We start from the raw sequence: 21,600 nt of genomic DNA on the forward strand, positions 1-21,600 counted from the left end.
AATTTTGACCTGTGAAACTTATTCATTTTTGAATTGCCAAATAGTTTACTCCTTTACAATAACCACACTGCCAAGTAGTCCACCTAAAGTCAAATTATCTGTACCTGTCAAGCCATGTCTAAAACTGCTGATTTCTAAGTTCCTGTGTTGGTCCTAGAGGCTACTCTTAAGCTGTTATTCCTTTTAAGCTTTTTCTTAAATTTTTTTAGTTTTTATGTTTCTTTGTGCAAAATAAATACACGTTCATTGTGTAGAAAATTTAGATAACATATAAGCACTAGAAGAAAATCAGTTACCCATAATTCGACCACCAGAGAAAACCACTGTTATGTTTCTGTTTCTTTTTTATATTCAGTTACACATGTGTGCCTTTTTGTTCAAGTGGAACCACATTATACATATTATCTAATAATTTTTTATTTAATATTGCATCATCACTTATTCAAGTCATTAAAATTTTTTTCTGTAATATATTTCATAGCTTTGGGGTGCCTGGCTGGCTTAGTCAGTAGAGCATGCAACTCTTCATCTTGGGGTTGTGAGTTCGAGCCCCATGTTGGGCATAGAGATTATACTTTTATTTTATTTATTTATTTATTTATTTTTTAAAAAGATTTTATTTATTTATTTGACAGAGAGAGACACAGCGAGAGAGGGAACACAAGCAGGGGGAGAGGGAGAGGGAGAAGCAGGCTTCCCGCTGAGCAGGCAGCCCGATGCGGGGCTCGATCCCAGGACCCTGGGGTCATGACCTGAACCGAAGGTAGACACCTAACGACTGAGCCACCCAGGCGCCCCTATTTTATTTTTTTAAAAGATTTTATTTATTTAATTGGCAGAGAGAGACAGCGAGAGAGGGAACACAAGCAGGGGGAGAGGGAGAGGGAGAAGCAGGCTTCCCGCTGAGCAGAGAGCCCGATGCGGCGCTCGATCCCAGGACCCTGAGATCATGACCTGAGCCGAAGGCAGTTGCTTAACCAACTGAGCCACCCAGGCGCCCCGAGATTATACTTTAAAAAAAATATTTTTCATGGCTTCATATGATTCTATAATATGGATATGCAATACTTTATGAAACTAATTGCTTAGTATTTCTAATCTTGGATGTTTTCCATTTTTGCTATTTTAAGTAACGCTGGAATGAACATTCCTGTATCTATTTCTGCTTATTTTCATAGGATAAATTCTTAGCAGTGAGATTGATAAGTCAAAGTATATATTTACTTAAAGGGTTTGATACATATTGCCAAACTTCCCTATAAAAATGGTGTATCAATCTATGCTCATACCAGCACAATGTATGATAATGTCAGTTTTCAGGTGCCTGGCTGGCTGAGTCAGAAGAGCATGTGACTCTTGATCTCAGGGTTGTGAGTTCAAGCCCACACTGGATGTAGAGATTACTAGAAAAAATAAATAAACTTTATTTTTTATTTTTTAATAATAAATAAACTTAAAAAAAGATAATGTCAGCTTTCCCTTAACATATTTATGTTGAGGATTAATTAGAAGTCTTTGCCATTTTGACAGAAAAAGTCATACTGGTATCTCATCATTGCTTTGTTTTATAAACTTTTTAAAAATTATTTTTATTTTATTTTTAAAAGATTTTATTTATTTATTTATTTGAGAGAGAGAGAATGTGAACAGGAGGAGGAGCAGAGGGAGAAGTGGACGTCCCCACTGAGCAGGGAGACCAATGAACTCGATCCCAGGACCCTGGGATCATGACCTGAGCTGAAGGCAGATGCTTAACTGACCGAGCCACCCAGACACCCCCAAACATTTTTTTTTAAGATTTTATTTATTTATTTGAGAGAGAGCGAGAGAGCACATGTGTGTGCACAATTCGGAGGAGGGGCAGATGTGGAGGGAGAGGGAGAGAATCTCAAGCAGACTCTGTGCCAAGCACAGAGCCCCATGTGGGGTTCCATCTCACAACCCCAAGATCACAACCTGAGCAGAAACCAAGAGTCAGACACCCAACTGACTAAGCTATCCAGATGCCCCTGTTTCACAAACTTTTGATTACTAGTAATATGAATATTTTTTCATATATTTATTGGCCATTCATCTTCTATGAACTGCTTATACTGTTTGCCACTTTTCTTTTGAGATCTATTGATTTGTTTAAAGGATACGAACCCTTTATCATATTGCAAATATATCCCCCCAATTTTTTTTTTAAAGATTTTATTTATTTATTTGAGAGAGAGAATGAGATAGAGAAAGCATGAGAGGGGGAGGGTCAGAGGGAGAAGCAGCCTCCCCGCTGAGCAGGGAGCCCGATGCGGGACTCGATTCCGGGACTCCAGGCTCATGACCTGAGCCGAAGGCAGTTGCTTAACCAACTGAGCCACCCAGGCGCCCATATATCCCCCCAATTTTTGTTTAGTTTTCAGTTTTGTCTGTTTTTTTTCAAAGTTGATTTAAAAAATTTTTATATAGATAATCTATCATTCTTTTACTTTATGGATCTGTCTTTGGTATCATACTTAGATAAAGCTCTCCTTTTTTAATTTTTTTAAATTTTTATTTATTTATTTATTTTTTTAAGATTTTACTTATTTATTTGACACACAGAGAGAGACAGCGAGAGAGGGAACACAAGCAGGGGGAGTGGGAGAGGGAAAAGCAGGCTCCCCACTGAGCAGGGAGCCCAATGCGGGGCTCGATCCCAGAACCCTGGGATCGTGACCCGAGCTGAAGGCAGACGCTTAACGACTGAGCCACCCAGGCGCCCCTCTCCTTTTTTTTAAGTTTTATTTATTTAAGTAATCTGTATACCTAGTGTGGGGCTCAAACTCAATACCCCAAGATCAAGAGTCATATGCTTTACCCACTGAGACAGCCAGGTGCCCCTAGGTAAGGCTTTGTTTTTAATTTCCAATTCTCCAAGGTCTCGAAAATGCTCAGGGCCTCTTTATAGTTTAAAGCTTTTTATTTCTTTTGTAAAATTTTATTGTTTTTTTAAAAAGATTTTATTTATTTATTTGACAGAGAAAGACACAGCAAGAGAGGGAACACAAGCAGGGGGAGTGGGAGAGGGAGAAGCAGGCTTCCCAATGAGCAGGGAGCCTGATGTGGGGCTCAATCCCAGGACCATCATGACCTGAGCTGAAGGCAGACGCTTAATGACTGAGCCACCCAGGTGCCCCTCTTTTGTAAAATTTTAAAAAAGATTTTATTTTTAATTTTTAAAAAAGATTTTATCTATTTGAGAGAGAGAGCGATTGAGCACAAGCCGGGGTGGGGTAGAGGGAGAGGGACAAGCAGGTTTCCCGCTGAGCAGGGAGCCTGATGTAGGGGCTTGATCCCAGAACCCTGAAATCATGACCTGAGCCAAAGGCAGACACAACTGACTGAGCCAGCCAGGCGCCCCTAAAGATTTTATTTTTAAGTAATCTCTACACCCAATATGGGGCTCGAACTCACAACCCTGAAATCAATGGTTGCGTGTTTCATCAACTGAGCCAACCAGGTGCCCCTGAAGCTTTTTAATTCTTAAGTAGCATTTTAACCTGTAAATTCATGTTTATTTCCAAAATGGAATGCTATTTTAATTTCTTTCAGTTCTTGCATTAAGATCTATCTGTTTCTACACAATACATGAAGGAGCAAATACCAGTTTTGGAATCTACAGGAATGGAAACTTATTTTGTCATGAAGTCAGTTTAAATTCATATTTAAAATTTTGTTATTTTTCTGTTTAAATTTAGCTTAAAAATTACCTGCATTAAATGACATAAATTTGTTCAAAAAAGAGTGCTAGAACACCCTATTCTAAGACAGATAAGCCACTGTTAGGGAAGGAAGAGGGTAGGATTATTCCATTAGGTTGAACCACATGAGAATGTTATTTGATTTGCTTTTGCCCTACAGATTGGCAATTTCTTATGGCTCATATATAGATCTCCTACATAAATGACTTTAGAAGGGAAAAGGAACTTTGGTTCGCCATTGTTTTAGATTAGAAAATAATGTCCTTTTAATTGAACAGAATCAACCATGTAGAATCCTGCCTCATAGAATAAAAGAATCTATGTATCTATGTGACTTTTCCTTTTTTTGCTTCTGATCACTGTAAGGATATAGAAGTTAGAGAAAAGTGGCATGGTCTTTTTTTAAAACTTCTTTTTTGCTTTTTTTGTTATTGTTGAGGTATAATTGACATGTAACATAAAACATTATGTTAGTTTCAGGTGTACAACATAATGATTTGATATCTGTATATGTTGCAGAATGATCACTACAACAAATCTAGTTAATCTCTCTCATAATCTTTTTATACAAGTAATTTTTTTCTTTTTAATTTAATTAATTTATTTTAAGTGAACTCTACCCCTGATGTGGGGCTCAAACTTACGACTCTGAGATAAAGAGTTGCATACTCTACTGATTGAGCCAGTGAGGTGTCCCTCGCATAATCTTTCTTTTTCTTTTTTCTTTTTAAAGATTTTATTTATTTATTGACAGAGAAAGAGAGAGCACAAGCAGGGGGAGTGGCAGGCAGAGGGAGAGGGAGAAGCAGGCTTCCCACTGAGCAGGGAGCTCCATGCAGGGCTTGTCCCAAGACCTTGGGATCGTGACCTGAGCCAAAGGCAGATGCTTAATCGACTGAGCCACCCAGGTGCCCCTCTCATAATCTTTCTTTCTTTCTTTTTTTTTTTTAAGATTTTATTTATTTATTTGACAGAGAGAGACATAGCGAGAGAGGGAACACAAGCACGGGGAGTGAGAGAGGGAGAAGCAGGCTTCCCGCTGAGCAGTGAGCCCGATGCAGGGCTCCATCCCAGGACCCTGGGATCATGACCTGAGCCGAAGGCAGACGCTTAATGACTGAGCCACCCAGGTGCCCCTCTCATAATCTTTCTTTCTTTTTTTTTTTTTTAAAGATTTTATTTATTTATTTGACAGAGAGAGACACAGTGAGAGAGGGAACACAAGCAGGGGGAGTGCGGGAGGGAGAAGCAGGCTTCCTGCCGAGCAGGGAGCCCGATGTGGGGCCTGATGTGGGGCTCGATGTGGGGCTCGATCCCAGGACCTTGAGATCATGACCAGAGCCGAAGGCGGATGCTTAACAACTGAGCCACCCAGGCGCCCCTCTCATAATCTTTCTTAAATAAAGTCCAGCCTATTTTACCAGTTACATATTTTTATTTTAAAAGTAGTGAATTGTTCAGGATTCCATTTTATCTTTTTTAAGACTTTTTTCCCCCCTCAAGATTTATTTATTTATTTGGGGGGGAGGGGCAGAGGGAGAAGGAAAGCTGACTCCCCGCTGAGCATGGAGCCTGAAGTGGGACTCAATCCCACGACCATGAGATCACAACCTGAGCCGAAATGAAGAGTCGGACACTTAACCAACTCAGCCACCCAGGTGTCTCTTAAAGATTTTATTTTTAAGTAATCTTTACACCCAGGAAGCCTGGGTGGCTCAGATGGTTAAGAGTCTGCCTTTGGCTCAGGTCATGATCTCAGGGTCCTGGGATTGAGTCCTGCATCGGGCTCCCAGCTTGGTGGGGAGCCTGCTTCTCCCTCTCCCTCTGCCTGCCACTCCCCCTGCTTGTGCTCTCTCTTTCTCTATCTCTCTGACAAATAAATAAAATCTTAAAAAAAAAAAAAAGTAATCTTTACACCAACGTGGGGCTTGAACTCACCATCCGAGTTCAAGAGTATCATGCTCTATCGACTGAGCCAGCCAGACGCCCCCAGGATTTTAATTTGGTTCTCACAGTACATACTTTGGGGTCATGAGGCTTGGCATTTCATGGCATTTTCTAATTGTAGGACTACTTCTTAAGTGGGAATAAATAATTCTTTGAGTGCTAAATCCTCAAAGCTGTACAGTTATTGAAAATTTCCACTCACTGACAATTCAGGAAACCATTTACATGATGGTTGCCTTATATGACTATAAACCTCTGTATTACTAAGTCCTGCCACCTCACAGGACAACTGCTTATAGAAAATAGGGCTGCAGTCATCTCTGTGGGTACTTGTGAGCTATTGCCATAATTTAGTAAGATGGTATTTCTAGGTGGAATCAGGAATTGTTCCTGAGACACTCATCAAAGCTGGTTTCCAGACAAATAGGGTCGTGTCCTAATGGGGGGGAATTGGACTGGGATGAGACTGTCATTCACTTGAGATCTCCAAGGTCTTTATTACTGCAAAAGTCAGGCTCTCCGGTTCCCAGGGTCTCAGCTCTGTCAGAGAAGAGAGCCTGCCCATAGTCACCACCTCAGATCTCTCTCGAAACGTGAGGCACCCCAAACCAAACCCAAGTGTGTGATCACTCACCGTTCTCTATCCAGTCAGTGCCCTTCATCCTGAGCTCACTGTGATCCACGTACTTTAATAAGAGTCCTAAATGCAGGATAAAGTCAGTGAGGCTGTAGTCTGGCTTTGGCTCTAAGCAGTTGGCAGAATTGGCCTTTTGATAATTAGACAGATTCTAAAAACTTGACTTTCAAGTGCCTTATAGTTAGCTAGAGATAACAGCCCTTTTCTCCAAAGAAGTGTTTTCAAGGTCATGTTCATAAAGAACGGGGATACTCAACAACACAGTTTGGGAAGATATAGGATAAAGTGACTGTAGAAATAAAAGGAATGTTTATACCTACGAATAAGACTGCTGCTCTCCTGATAGGAAGCTTTGCGTTCTTGGAGAACATCAATGTTTGGGCGAGGAGGTTAACTGTCCCCTGGCATTTTTTTCCCTAAGTGGGGAAAAAAAGAGTAGAAAGGAGTGAAGTGCACCACTGTTTTTGTCAGCGCCACTGTAGTTTCCAGAGCCAGGGATGATGCCAGACATTAGACACATAGAAAATGGCGCTTGAAATAATAACTGCAGTTGCTTAATGAATGTGATGCCACAGTAACAAGTCCCTAGACAAAGTTACATCCTCTGGATACACCGTGCTCACACCCCCTCATGCCCCAGATTGTGCCCATGATGCCTCTAAGTGCATCTCTACTTCTCTGTATCTAAGTCTTCTCTGTTCCCTCAGCTCTGCCTTGAGCTCTGCCTCCCTATCGGCTCTTCCCAGATCGCTCTTGCCTTCCTGACCTCACTCGGCTCTGAGCATTTCTGCAGGTACCCCTCTCTTCACATATCATTTTCCATCTTGAGTTTCTATTTAATTTTCCACAGAGGTTTTATTGCCCTACTGGCTAGCAAGCTCCCTTAGGACGTTTATAACTTTGCCATGTTTCTGGGTTCTCCACAGCCTGTTGCATATTGGATGCTTACTGGATGAATAAATGCACCTCTCAGTGGTTCTGTTACAAAGACAGGCAGCTCAGGGATAGGAAGAGGACCAACAGACTCTATTCCCATAGATCTTATAATGTCACATGGATAATCTCTAATCTTACGCATTGAGAGCACTGAATTTCTGCTGTAAATACTGTCATCAGTGCCTCGGATATAGGTTTGGGTATAGGTCCGAGAGATAATCCTTAGTGGCAAGCCTGACACAATGGTACTGTGGGGCTTCCTAACCCCATAAGTCTGATCAGAGGAGCCTGCACTGGATCCTAAACAGGTTTCACATATGGAAGACTCCTGGGAATAGTCAGTCCTCGTGTCTTCATAGTAGGATCCCAGCAGTCCTAGAGTCAGATGTCCAGAAAACCACGGATGGGCCCCCTGAAGCTGCCCTGGCTCCAGCCTGCCCCTGAGATCGGCCCCAGTAGTCTTTGTCAAGTTTGTGACAAGAAGGATGCCATCTGGGTCCTAGCAGAGCCAGTGGCATGCTGTCATCATGCTCCATGGCCTACAACAGCATGGCAACCCTTGCTTGGGGCTCCCTAAACATGCTCTGATGGAGGGTAAAACAATCCACTATATCCAAGAAAAGGATGAGATATCATTGTAAAGGCAATACACAACTCCAGTTTAATTCACTCTATGAATAGTTTTTTGAGCACATACTATTATCAGCCTGACCCCATAGCCTCGACCCAGGTTAGGGGGGCTCCCAAGAATTCAAAAGAGAGTCTTTTATATGAGGAAAGGTGGTAATAGAAAGTGGAGTCTGTGACTCAGTTGGGAGGAAACTAGAGAAATAGATTCCCAATACAAGACAGTTCATGGATATCAGCTGCTGATGTGGAAAGGGATGGGAAATGTTTTCCTTATGTCATGTTCCTCCATTAAAAACAACATCAGAAAAAATAAGCCTGCTAGCATATAAAGGAGTGAACAAGCCATTATTGCTCACATACAAAGAATCTGCAGACTGCTCCAGCTTCCCGAGGGCTGATGTACCAGGGATCTTTGCAGTACACTTCTTGGGGCAGCTTCCACTTCAGGAACTGGGCACATATGGTTAGGACTTGCCTGCTCTCCTGGGAAAAGGATTATCAAAGATCAGCATCTTCAGACATTTTTTAGCTGAGGTAACCTTTCTTCAAATAAAACTGACTAAAGTGAGGGCAGGGATGGAAAGGAACCAGAGACCTGCCCTCCTTCAGTTTCCCCGAACAGTCCCCCTAGCGGGGGCCATGAAGCCTGCAGAGTTGTGGGGAGGATGTAGAAGGCACTGCTCTAAGACAAAAGCGAGAGCTCTCTGGTGTAATACCAGAGCAGGGACTGGCGCTGGGTTCCTGCTACCCCATGCGCGAGAGACAGGGCTCCTCCACCCGCTTGCTGCTCCGAGTCATTCTTCTGTCACTGTACACAGGGAAGTGTAGCTCCTTTTCTCACAGTCCTTGTGCAATCTCTGGCTTGGAAGGAATTCTGGACAGTACTGATCCCCTCCCGATCCAGATGCTTGAGCAAAATTTAGCAAGTGGGCTTCTTCTGTATTCACAACTCTCAGAATGCCTCCCATGTACCACACACCACCTCTTATAAGTATTTTCAAGCAAGTATCTTGTCCCAGGTCCACTAGATTTGGGCCATTAAAATTCCTTTGGGGACTGATGGGAATACAAGTTAGTTCAGTTACTTTTATTATTTTTAAATATCTAGTAAAGTAAAGTTAAAGATACCCAGATATTACACTTCTGGGTTTATGCCCTCAAGAAATTCTCACACAGGTAAACAAAGAAATATGTAAAAGAATGCTGTAATATGTAAATAAAAATACGTAAAAGAATGCTCACTGCAGCACTGTAATAATGAAAAACTGGAGACAATCTAAATGTCCAAGAATAGGAGCACTGGAGAAGTGTGAGGATATCCTCAAGATGGAATTCTATATAGCAGTGAGAATAAATGAACTGGAGCCCACAATGTGGGCAAATCTTACAACGCTAAATAAGCAAAAAAGAGCAAGTTGCTAAGAGATTTATAAATGATACAACATACCAAGTTTTTTTCTGCATGTAACATTTTAGGACATGAAAAAAATATTACCACAGAAGTGATAACAATAAAATTCAGGATGATAGTTCTTGGGGGAATTCAACTGGGGATAGGTGCATGATTTATTCCTGTTTTATTTCTTACAGTGGGTGCTAGACTATGTTCTCTGTGTTAGTGATTCCTAACCTGTTTAATATTGGATTTCACCTCTCTGCTTAGGCTACCCTCTGAAGAGCCTTGAAGACAAGGCTAGGGATTGTTCAAGGTTTGAAAGAAAGTAAGCCCAGAGCCTTGGCTGCTCTATGCCTTGCCTGATTACCAAGGGCTGACAGGGGTTGTGCGGGAAGGGGGGGAAGGTGAGATGGGGATCAGTGCATCCACATATCCGTGACTCCTGCAGGGCAAACTTTTCCATCAGTTGGTTGGGAAGCTCTACTCTATACTTTATTGGGGTCTGAAATAGTTCATATTTCTTTTTTTAAAAAATATTTTTATTTATTTATTTGAGAGAGTGATCAAGTGAGAGAGAGAGAGAGAGTGAGCATGAGCAAGGGAGGAGCAGAGGGAGGGGGAGGAGCAGATTCCCTGCTGAGCAGGGAGCCTGACACGGGGCTCGATCCCAGGACTCCAGGATCATGACCTGAGCCAAAGGCAGATGCCCAAATGACTGAGGCACCCAGGCGACCCTGAAATATTCCATATTTCTGGTTACAAGACCATAATATTTCCCCCAGATTAAGGTACCAGGGCCCACCATAATCTTATTTTTGATCCTGCTTTTATTTCTGTAATGGGGAGCATGGGTAGGGGAAAGCTCCAGCATTTTTCCAGAATCCTTGCAGCCTAAATACACCTCTGGACTGTTGTAACTGGTGGTCATAGTTAGCACATTGGAATGGACAGGCTCCTGAGGTATGTATGAGACAGTACTAAAGATGATGACATCCTACCCACAACTCTATGGCAGAAACTCTTGGAAGATTAAGGAGATGTAGAGGTTTCTCTAGATTGTCAGAGAAGCTACTATTTCTGACTTAGCCTCAACACAAGTCTATTTGTCTAAAGGCCAGAAGGCAGTTCTTGAATAAAAGAAAAAGATAATGGAATATTGTCATTGTCAACAAAAAAAGAGTTTGTTGAATTTGGCACTGTATTTAGGCTCTGTAGTAGGCTACATATTGGGGTGGGCTACAAAAAGAAATAAGGAGTAAGATTTTTCACACAATTCACTTAGGCAAAATAATTGAAATGTAGTCTGTGCTATCGGAAATGGTGAATAAAGTCCCTGCCCTCAAAGATGGAACGCTTATTTGCAGATTTGGCTCTGGATTAGAAGTTATTTGGGCATGAAAGCAGTTAACAGAGGCATTACCTCAGCTACTGCATCATTTTCATCCTGAGAATACAGAAGTAGTGGGACCAGGCTGTCCAGGACTTGATTCTCTACACTCTTCTTATCTGTGTATTTCACAGACTTTATGGAGGCTCCAAAGAGGGTCATGGAGAAACGATGAACATCAGGTCTCACCTACAAAGGGAGCATCCAAAGGGAAGCAAGTCACTGAAAGTGTTCATGCTTAACTTATAAGGGCTAGATTGGTTGAAATGCCAGTCCTAACATGAGGCTATTTAGCTATAGGTAGCTGAGGGCAAGAAGCCAAATATATATAAAGATAGCAAGACCTGCTGCTTTGTAGTACTGGTTGTTCTCTCACTCTGCAAATGAGAAATGTAGTCAGCACAGCTCGTGCCTGATGCTAGTATTAACTATTCACACAAGTTGTTTTGCTGAAATTCAGAATCCCAGCCTTGCCATGCTTGACTCTTCCGAGGACGTGGTTCATTGTGCTCCATGTATTTTTTTTTTAATCTTTGGGATTTGGAATGGGGACATATGTATAGTCCACCACCTTGACCCAGTCCTGATTGTTCCTTGAAAGACATCTTTTCTCATACAAACTCCTTCCCCAACCCATGCTCAGGGTGGTACCCTGGCAAGTCTCTACGTCTCAGTTTTTTTTTTTTAATCTGAAAAACAGTAACACCAGTCCTACTAACATCACAAGTTACCTGGAAGGCTCTTAAGAGAGGAGATTTCAAAGTGCTGTGAACATAAAAAGAACTATATAAAATAGAGTATATTTATTACTATCCCAATTTCTATTTGCTGTTATGCCCATTACCCTCCCCTAGGAAAGTCTCTCCTCTCTCATTGTCTTACATCACCAAATAGGGAGAACAGGGTCTTCATCATGGCTGTCAGGGTGGTGAAATCCATTGTCCCAACGAGTTGCAAGAGTATCTGGATGGCCAACAAAACAATCTTCTCGTCGGTTTCACATAAGAGGTCTAAGATGCACGGCAACAGGCTCTTGATGCCTTCCCTCTGTGTGCCCAAAGGGAGTGCACCATCACCCTCCGGACAGCACTTCATCTGGTACCAAAGTAGGGCTTCCCAACTTTACTCAGTACCTGGTGCTTGTTGAATGTTTGGTAGCGCTGGCTAGTTGAGAACAGAGAAGTAAAGATGACTGCCCTCTCAGTACTGGCAGGGCTGATACGTAGATTGGGGGGGGCAGAGGTGTTGTAAGTTGCCTCATAAGGGCAGAAGTGGGACCAGGTGGGACGGTCCAGTAACAGAGACTTAGGATTAATGTAAGAAATTGCTTACAATGAGAGAAAGTGGAATGGCTAGCTCAGGTCATAGTGAATTCTCCAACATGGAATGTATCCAGAGGCAGTAAGATTCCTTGCAGGAATTCAAGCAGAAATGGACTGAGGACCCTTAAGGGTCCTTCCCATTCTGAATTGGGATTCTGTTCTTCTGAAACTCCCAAAAGGAAGCAATCTCAGAGTTTTAATGTTTAAAACATACATGTAAAAAGTAAATAGAATAAGGCAACAAGTATTTGTGTATCCAAACAACCAGAATTAACATGCTAGCATCTGTCATCTTTGTTTCAGATATATATACATGTTTAAATATTTAAAAAAAATAGAACTCAAGTGATAAAATTGAAGGCCCAGGGATTGATCTTTCCTTCTGACCCAGGCCTAGTTTCTAGCTAGGCCTACAGAAAATGAGCTCTCTTTCAACATGAATGTCCGTAATCCTTGTTTAGATGATATGCATCTTGGGAGCAGATATCATGGTCTATCCAATGTACTCTTAGGGCAACATAGTACAAGACATAAAAGGACACCCGAATGTCACCCAGGCTGTGATGGGAGGGTACCTCCTTACACAAATTATAGGTTTCAAATATTATGAATATATGTGACTTGGACTTATTTCTTATGATTTCATGAAATACTTAAGTCAGTACTTACATATTTCCTAGGCATAAAATTTAAAAGGTACAAAGGGGTGTATTCCTACTTGCTCCCATTCCCAGGCTACCCAATTTCCTTGTTGGCTGTTACCAGTTTCTTGGGTATCTTTCTGGGGTATGTTTGATTTGTGACTTATGAATCAGTGGTCTGGGGCCCCTCCTACCATCTCCTGGTGTTTGATAAGATAGCGCAGTCCCTTTAGGGCAAGAAATTTGAAGACACTATTTCCATGATGTAGCCAGTCTTTCAAGCGGACAACAGAGTATATGCTGGGCAGTCTCCTAGCCACTGGACTCTGGAGAAGCTGAAAGAACCCAGAAATCAGGCAAAGAAGTTACCTTTAAGCCCTTTTTCATGAGGGGAGCCACCTTCCCACCAATTCCAAAATGTGTATTTTTCCTTGGAAACCTCTACTAGGTTACAGGGTGATGCTTACACAGTAGGTATCTAAGGAATGCCGAATAATGAATATATGGCAAGAAGAATGTCAGTAGGCTTGAATCTGAAACTATTTCTGTCCCACATCTGAAGTGGATCCTGGCCTGCCATGAAGTTGGACAGGGCCCAGGAAGGCAGGTATTGCAGCTTTACAGGCTTCCTGAACCCAGCTTCTAACGAATCTTACCTCCACGAAAAATCCTGCAGATGTGAGTTTATGTTTATCATTCCCTCGGTTAAGAAGAGGGACCAACAAGTACATGACTTTATGTGCAAGGAGGCGATTTCTTTCTAGCAACGCACTGCAAAACACAACACCCAACAGGACACCTCTTAGAAATGCTCCTATCCAGACTGCATTCTTCCCAGGGCTGGGGGCCCTCCGAGGATTTTGCCCAGCTTTAGGTGCATAGGACGGTATGGCGGTGGCAGGACCTCTGAAAATCTGCCTGGCATTATGAGTATTTCCCTAACCTGTGATGTTATTCAACCTTGGTTGCTGTTTTAGCTAGAAGGGAGAAAAATACCTAAAGCAATGCTGATTTAGAGCATGGCAAGGAAGTCTTACTTGGCAAGGAGAGATACTCCCTGAAGATGGCACTCTTTTCCTTCCAGGAGGGTCCATCCTTCATTCTTTTCCATGATGTTGAATTCCTGCCAGCACAATGTTCTGAGGAGGAGAGTCTTTGTAGCCTGTATGGCGAAGCTAAATCAAACCAAACCAGTACAAGTGAATAGAACAGGTCCCTTCAACTTATCAGCACACAATCACCCTGCTCTCTCACTGAGGAGGGCATGCATTGATAGCTCTGGATGGTACTTCTCTTCTTTCTAGATTTCCCCCAAAGACTCTTAATGTTCTAATAACTTGAAAGGCCCTTCACACAAATTTTTAGCGTAAATAAATCTAACTAGATTTTGTTTCCCTGGGAGTGTGAAAAGAAATCTATGATAAAACAAATGATATGGGATGCTAAACCCATACCCACTGCTTTTTTAAAAAAGCATTATTTAGATGTAATTTATACCCCCCTCAAAAAATTACCCACACTGTTTTTTTTTTTCTATTTTATTTATTTTTAAAGTGGGCTCTACACCATCATGAGTTCAACGAGGTACTTGAACTCATGACCCTGAGATCAAGAGTCTGATGCTTAATTGACTGAGCCACCCAGGTGCCCCCCACACTGTTTTTTAAACTACCCCCACAACTGGGACCAGTAGAGCATGTGACTCTTGATCTCCAGTTCATGAGTTTGAGCCCCACATTGGGTGGAGAGATTACTTAAAAAAATAAAATAAAATATCTCTATTACTTGCTGAACTAGTATGCTTGATATAACACCAGAGAATCCTAGAACTAGAGGGTCCTTGGAGAATACCTAGCCTGACCTAATTTACAGATAGGGAAACCAAGGCACAGAACAACAGGAAGATTTGCCCAAGGTACGTAACTTGTTAAATGAATGAGAATTAGAACTCAGTTCTCCTTTTAGTCAGGTGTCCTTTTTTTTTTAAAAGATTTTATTTATTTGATAGAGAGACATAGCGAGAGCAGGAACACAAGCAGGGGGAGTGGGAGAGGGAGAAGCAGGCTTCCCGTAGAGCGGAGAGCCCGACATGGGGCTCGATCCCAGAACCCTGGGATCATGACCTGAGCCGAAGGCAGACACTCAACGCCTCAGCCACCCAGGCACCCCTAGTCAGGTGTTCTTAAATAATCCACATTACAGCACTTCCTCTGAAAGAAAGTCATGTGCCACCGTGACACTAATAAATTTCTAATGAGTTTATCTTGGCGCCAATAAAACAACCAGACAACCAACCAGTGAGAGCCCAGAATGATTCCTGGGCATTTCATCCTGACGTCCCATGATAGCAGACTGTAAGCTCTCCCATGGTTGGAAGCACATCTTGGCTATCCGTGTGTCTGCCACGGCGCCTAGAGCTCAGTGTTAGTTAAGGTCAGTGAAATCACAATAGGCATTACCACAAAGGGGTGACCTCTGAAGACATTTCCTGTTCTGTGTACAGGCCACTTGGGATGGCGACATCAGACATGGTGAGGCCGATGCTGTGGTGTATCTGGATGAGCAGTGTCATGAGAAGCTGAGGAAAGAGTCTGAATGTAGCTGCTCGGAGCCTGTTGCCCACAAACACCTCATAAAGGGCCTCTGTTGCCTGCGGGAGAAAAGGCACACCACAGAGCTGAACTCGGCTGCACTAAGAAAAGGCACACCACAGAGCTGAACTCGGCTGCACTACTCCTTACTTTTGCTTTACTTCTGCTTGTGCCTGAGCGTTAACTGACTGAGCCACCCAGGCGCCCCGATGTGATATTTCTAATATATAACCTCCTTTTATATGGTGGTAAGAAAAAAATGTAAAGGCTACTCCAAGTGGGGGCCACACAGCAGCAGCACTGCAGCACGTGGGAGCAGGTTAGAAATGGAGACACTCAAGCCCCACCCCAGATCTGCTGCATCGGAATCTGCATTTCAGTAAGATCCTCAGCTCACTGTGGCTTGTGTGCATATTAAATATGAGAAGCTCTGGTGTACAGAACATGAGCAGACAAGTCACAAAATATAACGGCCAATTAAAAAACATATACAAATGTTCAATCTCACCAATAACAATAGCACAATTAAAATAATATTCCTTTTTCACCTATCAGCTAGGCAGCAATGAAAAGGCTAGGAATGCTTAGGGTGGTAAGGGGGTGGGTAAATGGGCATTCTCATATATGACTGGGAGAAGGCAATGTTTTAGAGGACCACCTGGGAATTCTCAGAAGTTTAAATAAGCCTACCCCTTGAGCTAAAAATTCCCCTACAATGGCCTTTATCCTAAGAAAATAATTAGGGGGTGCCTGGGTGGCTCATTTGGGTTAAGCGTCCAACTCTTTTTTTAAAAAAAGATTTATTTATTTATTTTAGAGAGAGAGAGCACTGCAGGGAGGGGCAGAGGGACAAGGAAGAGAGAGTCTTAAGGAGACTCCACACTAAGTGGGGAGCCCAGGGTAGGGCCCGATCTTACAACCTGAGTCGAAACCAAGAGTCAGGTGCTTAACTGACTGAGCCACCCAGGCGCTCCAAGCATCCAACTCTTGATCTCAGATCAGGTCTTGATCTCATGGTTGTGAGTTCAAGCCCCACATTAGGCCCCACACTGCGTGTGGAGCCTAATTAAAAAAGTAATAATAATTGGGTATGTATAACAAAATTTACATATGCATGATTAAGTTTACTGTAGCACTGTTTTAATGGCAAAAGTTCGGAAGTTGTCAAAATGTTCACTAAGAGGAAACTTGGAAATGAAATAAATGGTTCTGTACCATGTTACATATTATCTATTTTTAAGAAGGCAATAAAAAATAAATAAATTACTATGCAGCCATGAAAAGGATAACAGAGAGTCTTATATTTTGACATGGAAAGTAGATCATATATTGTTAAATTAAAAAAGCAGGTCATCAAGCAGTATGTGTAATTTGATTCTACTAATATATACATACAATTTTATAGGCTAACATCATTAAATATATACCTTTACCTGACCTAACTCTTAAAACTAAGATGACATTATAGGGATTTAAAAAAAAAAGGTATAAATCCACAAGAACAGAGAGAATAGGAGAGGAGACAATGGCAGATTAGAGATGTCAGAATAATTTTGGAAGCTAAAGAAAACCTATATAATAACTTAGGTCAGGGAAAGCTGAACCATAAGCTGGTAGGGAAGAAAAGAAAATAAAAAACATATATTGATAGTGGGGGAGGCTGTGCATGTAGGGGACAGAGAGTAGAAACTTTGTATTTTCTGCTCAATTTTCTTGTAAACCTAAAACTGCTCTACTCTAAAAAAGCCTACTTAAAAGGAAAAAATGGGGGAAAAAAGTACACCAAATAAATACATACACAAAAAATTTATATATGTATAAACCCTTCTAGAAGGTTCATTTTTAGGGAGATGATACAGCTAGGCTAAGAATGGTCTTTAGATTTTTGGAAGATTGTTTTTTAAAAAAAATCCAAAGAATATGTTATGGAGACTATATGGGGCCTGAAAACCTAAAATATTTGCCTTCTGGTCCTTTACAGAAGAAGTTTGCCAACCTCTGCTCAAGGAGGACCTTTTCTTTCTATGTTATATTCTTCTGTATTATTTGACTTTTTTCTTTATGAGTTGTGTATTATTCTTTAACTATGATGAATCATTTTATTTTATTTTTTTATTTTATATTTATTTATATTTTATTTTATATTTTATATTTTATTTTATTTATTTTATTTTATTTTATTTTATTATCATTTTATTTTATTAAGTAGGCTCCATGCCCAAGGTGGAACCCAGTGTGGGGCTTAAACTCACAACCCTGAGATCAAGAGCCAGATAGTTAACCAACTGAGCCACCCTGGTGTCCCAGATGATACATATATTTTAAAGGATAAGGGAATATTTAGGGTGCCTGGGTGGCTCAGTCGTTAAGCGTCTGCCTTCGGCTCAAGTCATGGTCCCAGGGTCCTGGGATCGAGCCCCACATCAGGCTCCCTGCTCTGCAGGAAGCCTGCTTCTCCCTCTCCCGCTCCCCCTGCTTGTGTTCCCTCTCTCGCTGTGTCTCTCTCTGTCAAATAAATAAATAAAATTAAAAAAAAAAAAGGATAAGGGAATATTTAACCACATTGATTAAACCAAACTTCATTAAACTATACTGATACCTTCACTCTCCCGAGCCCTGTCCATGTCAATCCCTTGGTGGAGACATTATAGATTTATAAATGGATGACAGAAGCAAACTTTGAGAGGGATGAAGAGAGACACTCTCCAGATGGAGTGTTGGACCAGTCATCCCAAGAGAGGGAGCATGTGCTGAAGTTGGGAGGGGCAAAGCTCAATGGCTTACAGCAACAGCCACATAGGCCATCTTCTCTTGGGTGGGCGCATTATGGCATTTCTGCAGCTTCCTCAGAAGTCTCCACAGAATCCAGGTGGTGCTGGGCAGTTCCACCTCCAGAGTTCTCCACAACTCAGCCAGATGCCTAGAAATCCCAAAGAAAAGGAGGGTTCAGGAGAATGGCTTATCCTAAGCCCACCACAATCACAACCTTCCTAGAATCTGGAATCCAATCTAGAAATGGTTTTCCTTTCTGCTCAGTTCTTCAGGGTATCAAAAGACTATCTGACTTCATTACAGTTACTCTTAGGGTTGGTTTTTTTTTTTTTTAAGATTTTATTTATTTGTTGGGGGTGGGGGCACCTGGGTGGCTCAGCAGTTGAGCATCTACCTTTGGCTCGGGTCATGATCCCAGTGTCCTGGGATCGAGCCCCATGTCTGGCTCCCTGCTCAGTGGGGAGTCTGCTTTTCCCTCTGCCCTGGCCCTGCTTGTGCTCTCTCGCTCTCTTTCTCTTTCCCTCTCTCTCAAATAAATAAATAAATGAATGAATGAATAAAATCTTAAAAAAAAAAGAGAGAGAGAGAGAGTGAACAAGCATGGGGAATGGCAGGCAGAGGGAGAAGCAGGCTCCCTGCTGAGCAAGGAGCCTGATGTGGGACTCAATCCCAGGACCCTGGGATCATGATCTGAGCTAAAGACAGACAGATGCTTAACCGACTGTGCCACCGAGTGGCTGACTGAGGCATCCCACTCTCAGGGTTTTATAATCTCAAGTTCCTATGCCTCATCATGGACTTCAGGACAAAGTGGTCCTAATTTAACTTTTCAGCCTCACAACTTCCCTGTCACATACATACCTGTGCTCTGGCTACCCCAGACCATTCACATTTACCAAACTAACAATGGACTTTGACAGCGCTCTCTCTGCTCATCTCATTTCCTTAAACTGGAAGGCCCTTTCCAAAACTCTCCCCTGTCCATCAAAACCTTCCAGGTCCAACCACAATGTCGTCTCTTCTGTGAAGCTTTTGCGGCTTCTTTACCATGTCTCACATGACGGTTCTCATAATACTTTCAATTTTTTTTTAATTTTATTTTTTTCAAAATTTCTCCTGTATAGAGGTTGCCTCAATCTTAAATGTGCTATTTTCAGTTCTCTGAACGTGTCTATCTGTTCCCTCTGAAGGCAGGGGTTATGCCTGGCTTCTCTTCCATGAATCCCTCAAGGTCTAGCACAATGCCAGGCCCACAGAAGGCATTCAAGATAGATTCACTCAACCCAGTCTATGGTCCTCAAGTTTTGGACAAGTCCAGGCCCAGAAATAAAGCTTTGATTCTCTTTAGAAAAGATCTCTTCTTTCTCTCTCTCTTTTTTTAAAATTTTATTTATTTGACAGAGAGACAGAGAGACAGAGAGACAGAGAGAGAGTGGGCACACAGCAGGGGGAGCTGCAGAGGGAGAGGGAGAAGCAGGCTCTCCGCTGAGCAGGGAGCCCGATGTGGGGCTCGATCCCAGGACTCTGGGATCATGACCTGAGCCAAAGGCAGATGCTTAACCGAATGAGCCACCCAGGTGCCCAGAAGAGATCTCTTCTTGAAGAAAGACAGTGTGTAATAACTTTTTTCTATCGTTGACTCAAAGGTAGGGCCTGAGTCATATATATATATATGTCATACACACACACACACACACACACACACACACACACACACACACACAGTATATAAACACTGTAAAGGAGCATTATGGGGGCGGGGGGAGGATTGGGAGTCACTCATGGTTTTACTCCATTGTCTTATTTTCAGAATCTACCTAGGTATCTTTATGTGCTAGAGCAAGTGTGGTCTTCCAGTTGTCTATGTATCAGAATCACTCTAAAAATTGAGAGGCTTAAGAACTATTCCAACATTTCACTCCCTACTCTGATAATTCTAATCTGTGAATAAAACGAAGTAAGAAGGTCCTAAAGAGAAGGCCATTAAGGCAATGTGAAAGGCTGAAAAGTCTCATAGCTGGTGAACTGGACAATAGAAAATGAACGTTCATTCTTGGGATGAAATTAAGCAATTCCTATACTTACTTATCCTTGTTTTTTTTTTCTCTCTGAATTCCTGAGGGAGTAAATGAATTTGAAAAGCTATTTATTGTGAAAGAAGTGTTTCAAAAATGCTTTTGGCCTGCTGCATAGTTGTAAGTGTGCTGAGACTGCATCTGAATTAGGAAAACACACATGTTAGCCTATAAGGCAATGGTTTAGATATTTTAGTGTGAAAAAAATCATCTGGAGAGTTTGCTAAAAATATGGGACAGGTTTCGCCTCCAGTGATACTGATCCCGTAGATGTGATATGGTTTTTATTTGCCCATCATCCCTCTGGGAATGGGCATTCATCAAGCTGTTTCATACCTTCCTTGTGTTTCGTTTTGCCATCCCTTCTGTCTGGAATGCCTTTTCCACTGCCCTGTCCCACCTTCTACTTGGCTAATTTACACTAAACACTCAGCTGGGGACAGCCCTCCTTTTAGAAATTCTTCCCCAGTCTTTCATCTAGTTAAGTCACCTCCTATGAGCTTCCACAGAACTCTCTTATTTTGCTTTGGGATCCTATTATTAGTCTGTGTCTACTCCCAGACCGTGTGCTGCCTGAGGGCAGGGTCCGTGTCCTGTCCCTTATCTCTCCAGGCCAAACAGTACTTTGCACATAGCAGATGCTTTGAACAGACTCCTAAAAACAATCACCCCAATCTGCATGTAACCAACTAACAGACTTTAGGTAAATGATCAAAAACATAGTAAGAATGAAGTTCCCTGACTATGCCATTTTCATTTCTAGCAGATTCCACAATTCTCATATGATCTAAAGCAGTAGGTTCTCAAATTCATCCAAGAGCTAGAACAAATACAAACAATAAAATAATGCTGAAGTTACACTTTAAAATAACTAAGTATATTTAATATTTTGTACTAAATCATATGTTTCATGAAAGGATCTAGTGTAGATAAGCTGAAGCAAGTAGTAAAGATTTAACAATAATGTATTAGAGAAATATATAAAAGAATATTCTATTTTATTTTAGTTAATTTATTTTAAAGATTTTAGTTTTAGGTAATCTCTACACCCAATATGGGGCTTGAACTTACCACCCTGAGATCAAGAGTCACATGCTCTACCGACTGAGTCAGCCAGGTGCCCCAAAAGAATATTTAAAAAATAGATATATATTAATTCATTTTTTTCTTTGGATGGGTAAAAATCTTCCTTTATTTGATTTAGTGGTAGAGCGTCTTAAGTTTAGCTTGAACCAATCAAAATCAGCAAAAAAAATCACTAAAAAAAATCAGCACTACACCAAGACACTATGAGAACCATTCACTGAAAGTGGTTTTCAAACAGTTTAAAGCTAAGAAATCTTTTCTTCAAATACAGTAACTACCCAGCATCACAATATATAAAGCAGACAAAAAGAGATGCCCCTCTGGGGCAACTGGCTGGCTCAGTTGGTAGAGCATGCAACTCAATCTTGGGGTCATGAGTTTGAACTCCATGTTGGGCATAGAGCTTATATTAAAAAAAAAGAAAAATAAGAGACAGATGACGCTCTGTTTGAAGGGGG

At 41.6% G+C, this 21,600-nt stretch overlaps 1 protein-coding gene across 1 annotated transcript in view; it reads right to left on the bottom strand.

Annotated features, from left to right (window-relative positions):
• Positions 1-21,600, bottom strand: part of MROH8 (maestro heat like repeat family member 8) — a 51,668-nt gene that overhangs the window by 2,906 nt on the left and 27,162 nt on the right. The window contains exons 13-22 of the mRNA XM_078057160.1: positions 17,994-18,129; positions 15,078-15,268; positions 13,656-13,793; positions 13,275-13,389; positions 12,813-12,953; positions 11,538-11,702; positions 10,689-10,844; positions 8,233-8,355; positions 6,623-6,722; positions 6,304-6,369 (exon numbers count right to left, since the gene is read on the bottom strand). Coding sequence (XP_077913286.1) covers positions 6,304-6,369; positions 6,623-6,722; positions 8,233-8,355; positions 10,689-10,844; positions 11,538-11,702; positions 12,813-12,953; positions 13,275-13,389; positions 13,656-13,793; positions 15,078-15,268; positions 17,994-18,129 — 1,331 coding nt within the window. The remainder of the gene's footprint in view (positions 1-6,303; positions 6,370-6,622; positions 6,723-8,232; positions 8,356-10,688; positions 10,845-11,537; positions 11,703-12,812; positions 12,954-13,274; positions 13,390-13,655; positions 13,794-15,077; positions 15,269-17,993; positions 18,130-21,600) is intronic.

The sequence above is a fragment of the Halichoerus grypus genome, chromosome 10, assembly GCF_964656455.1.
Source record: "Halichoerus grypus chromosome 10, mHalGry1.hap1.1, whole genome shotgun sequence".
Taxonomy (NCBI): Eukaryota; Metazoa; Chordata; class Mammalia; order Carnivora; family Phocidae; genus Halichoerus; species Halichoerus grypus.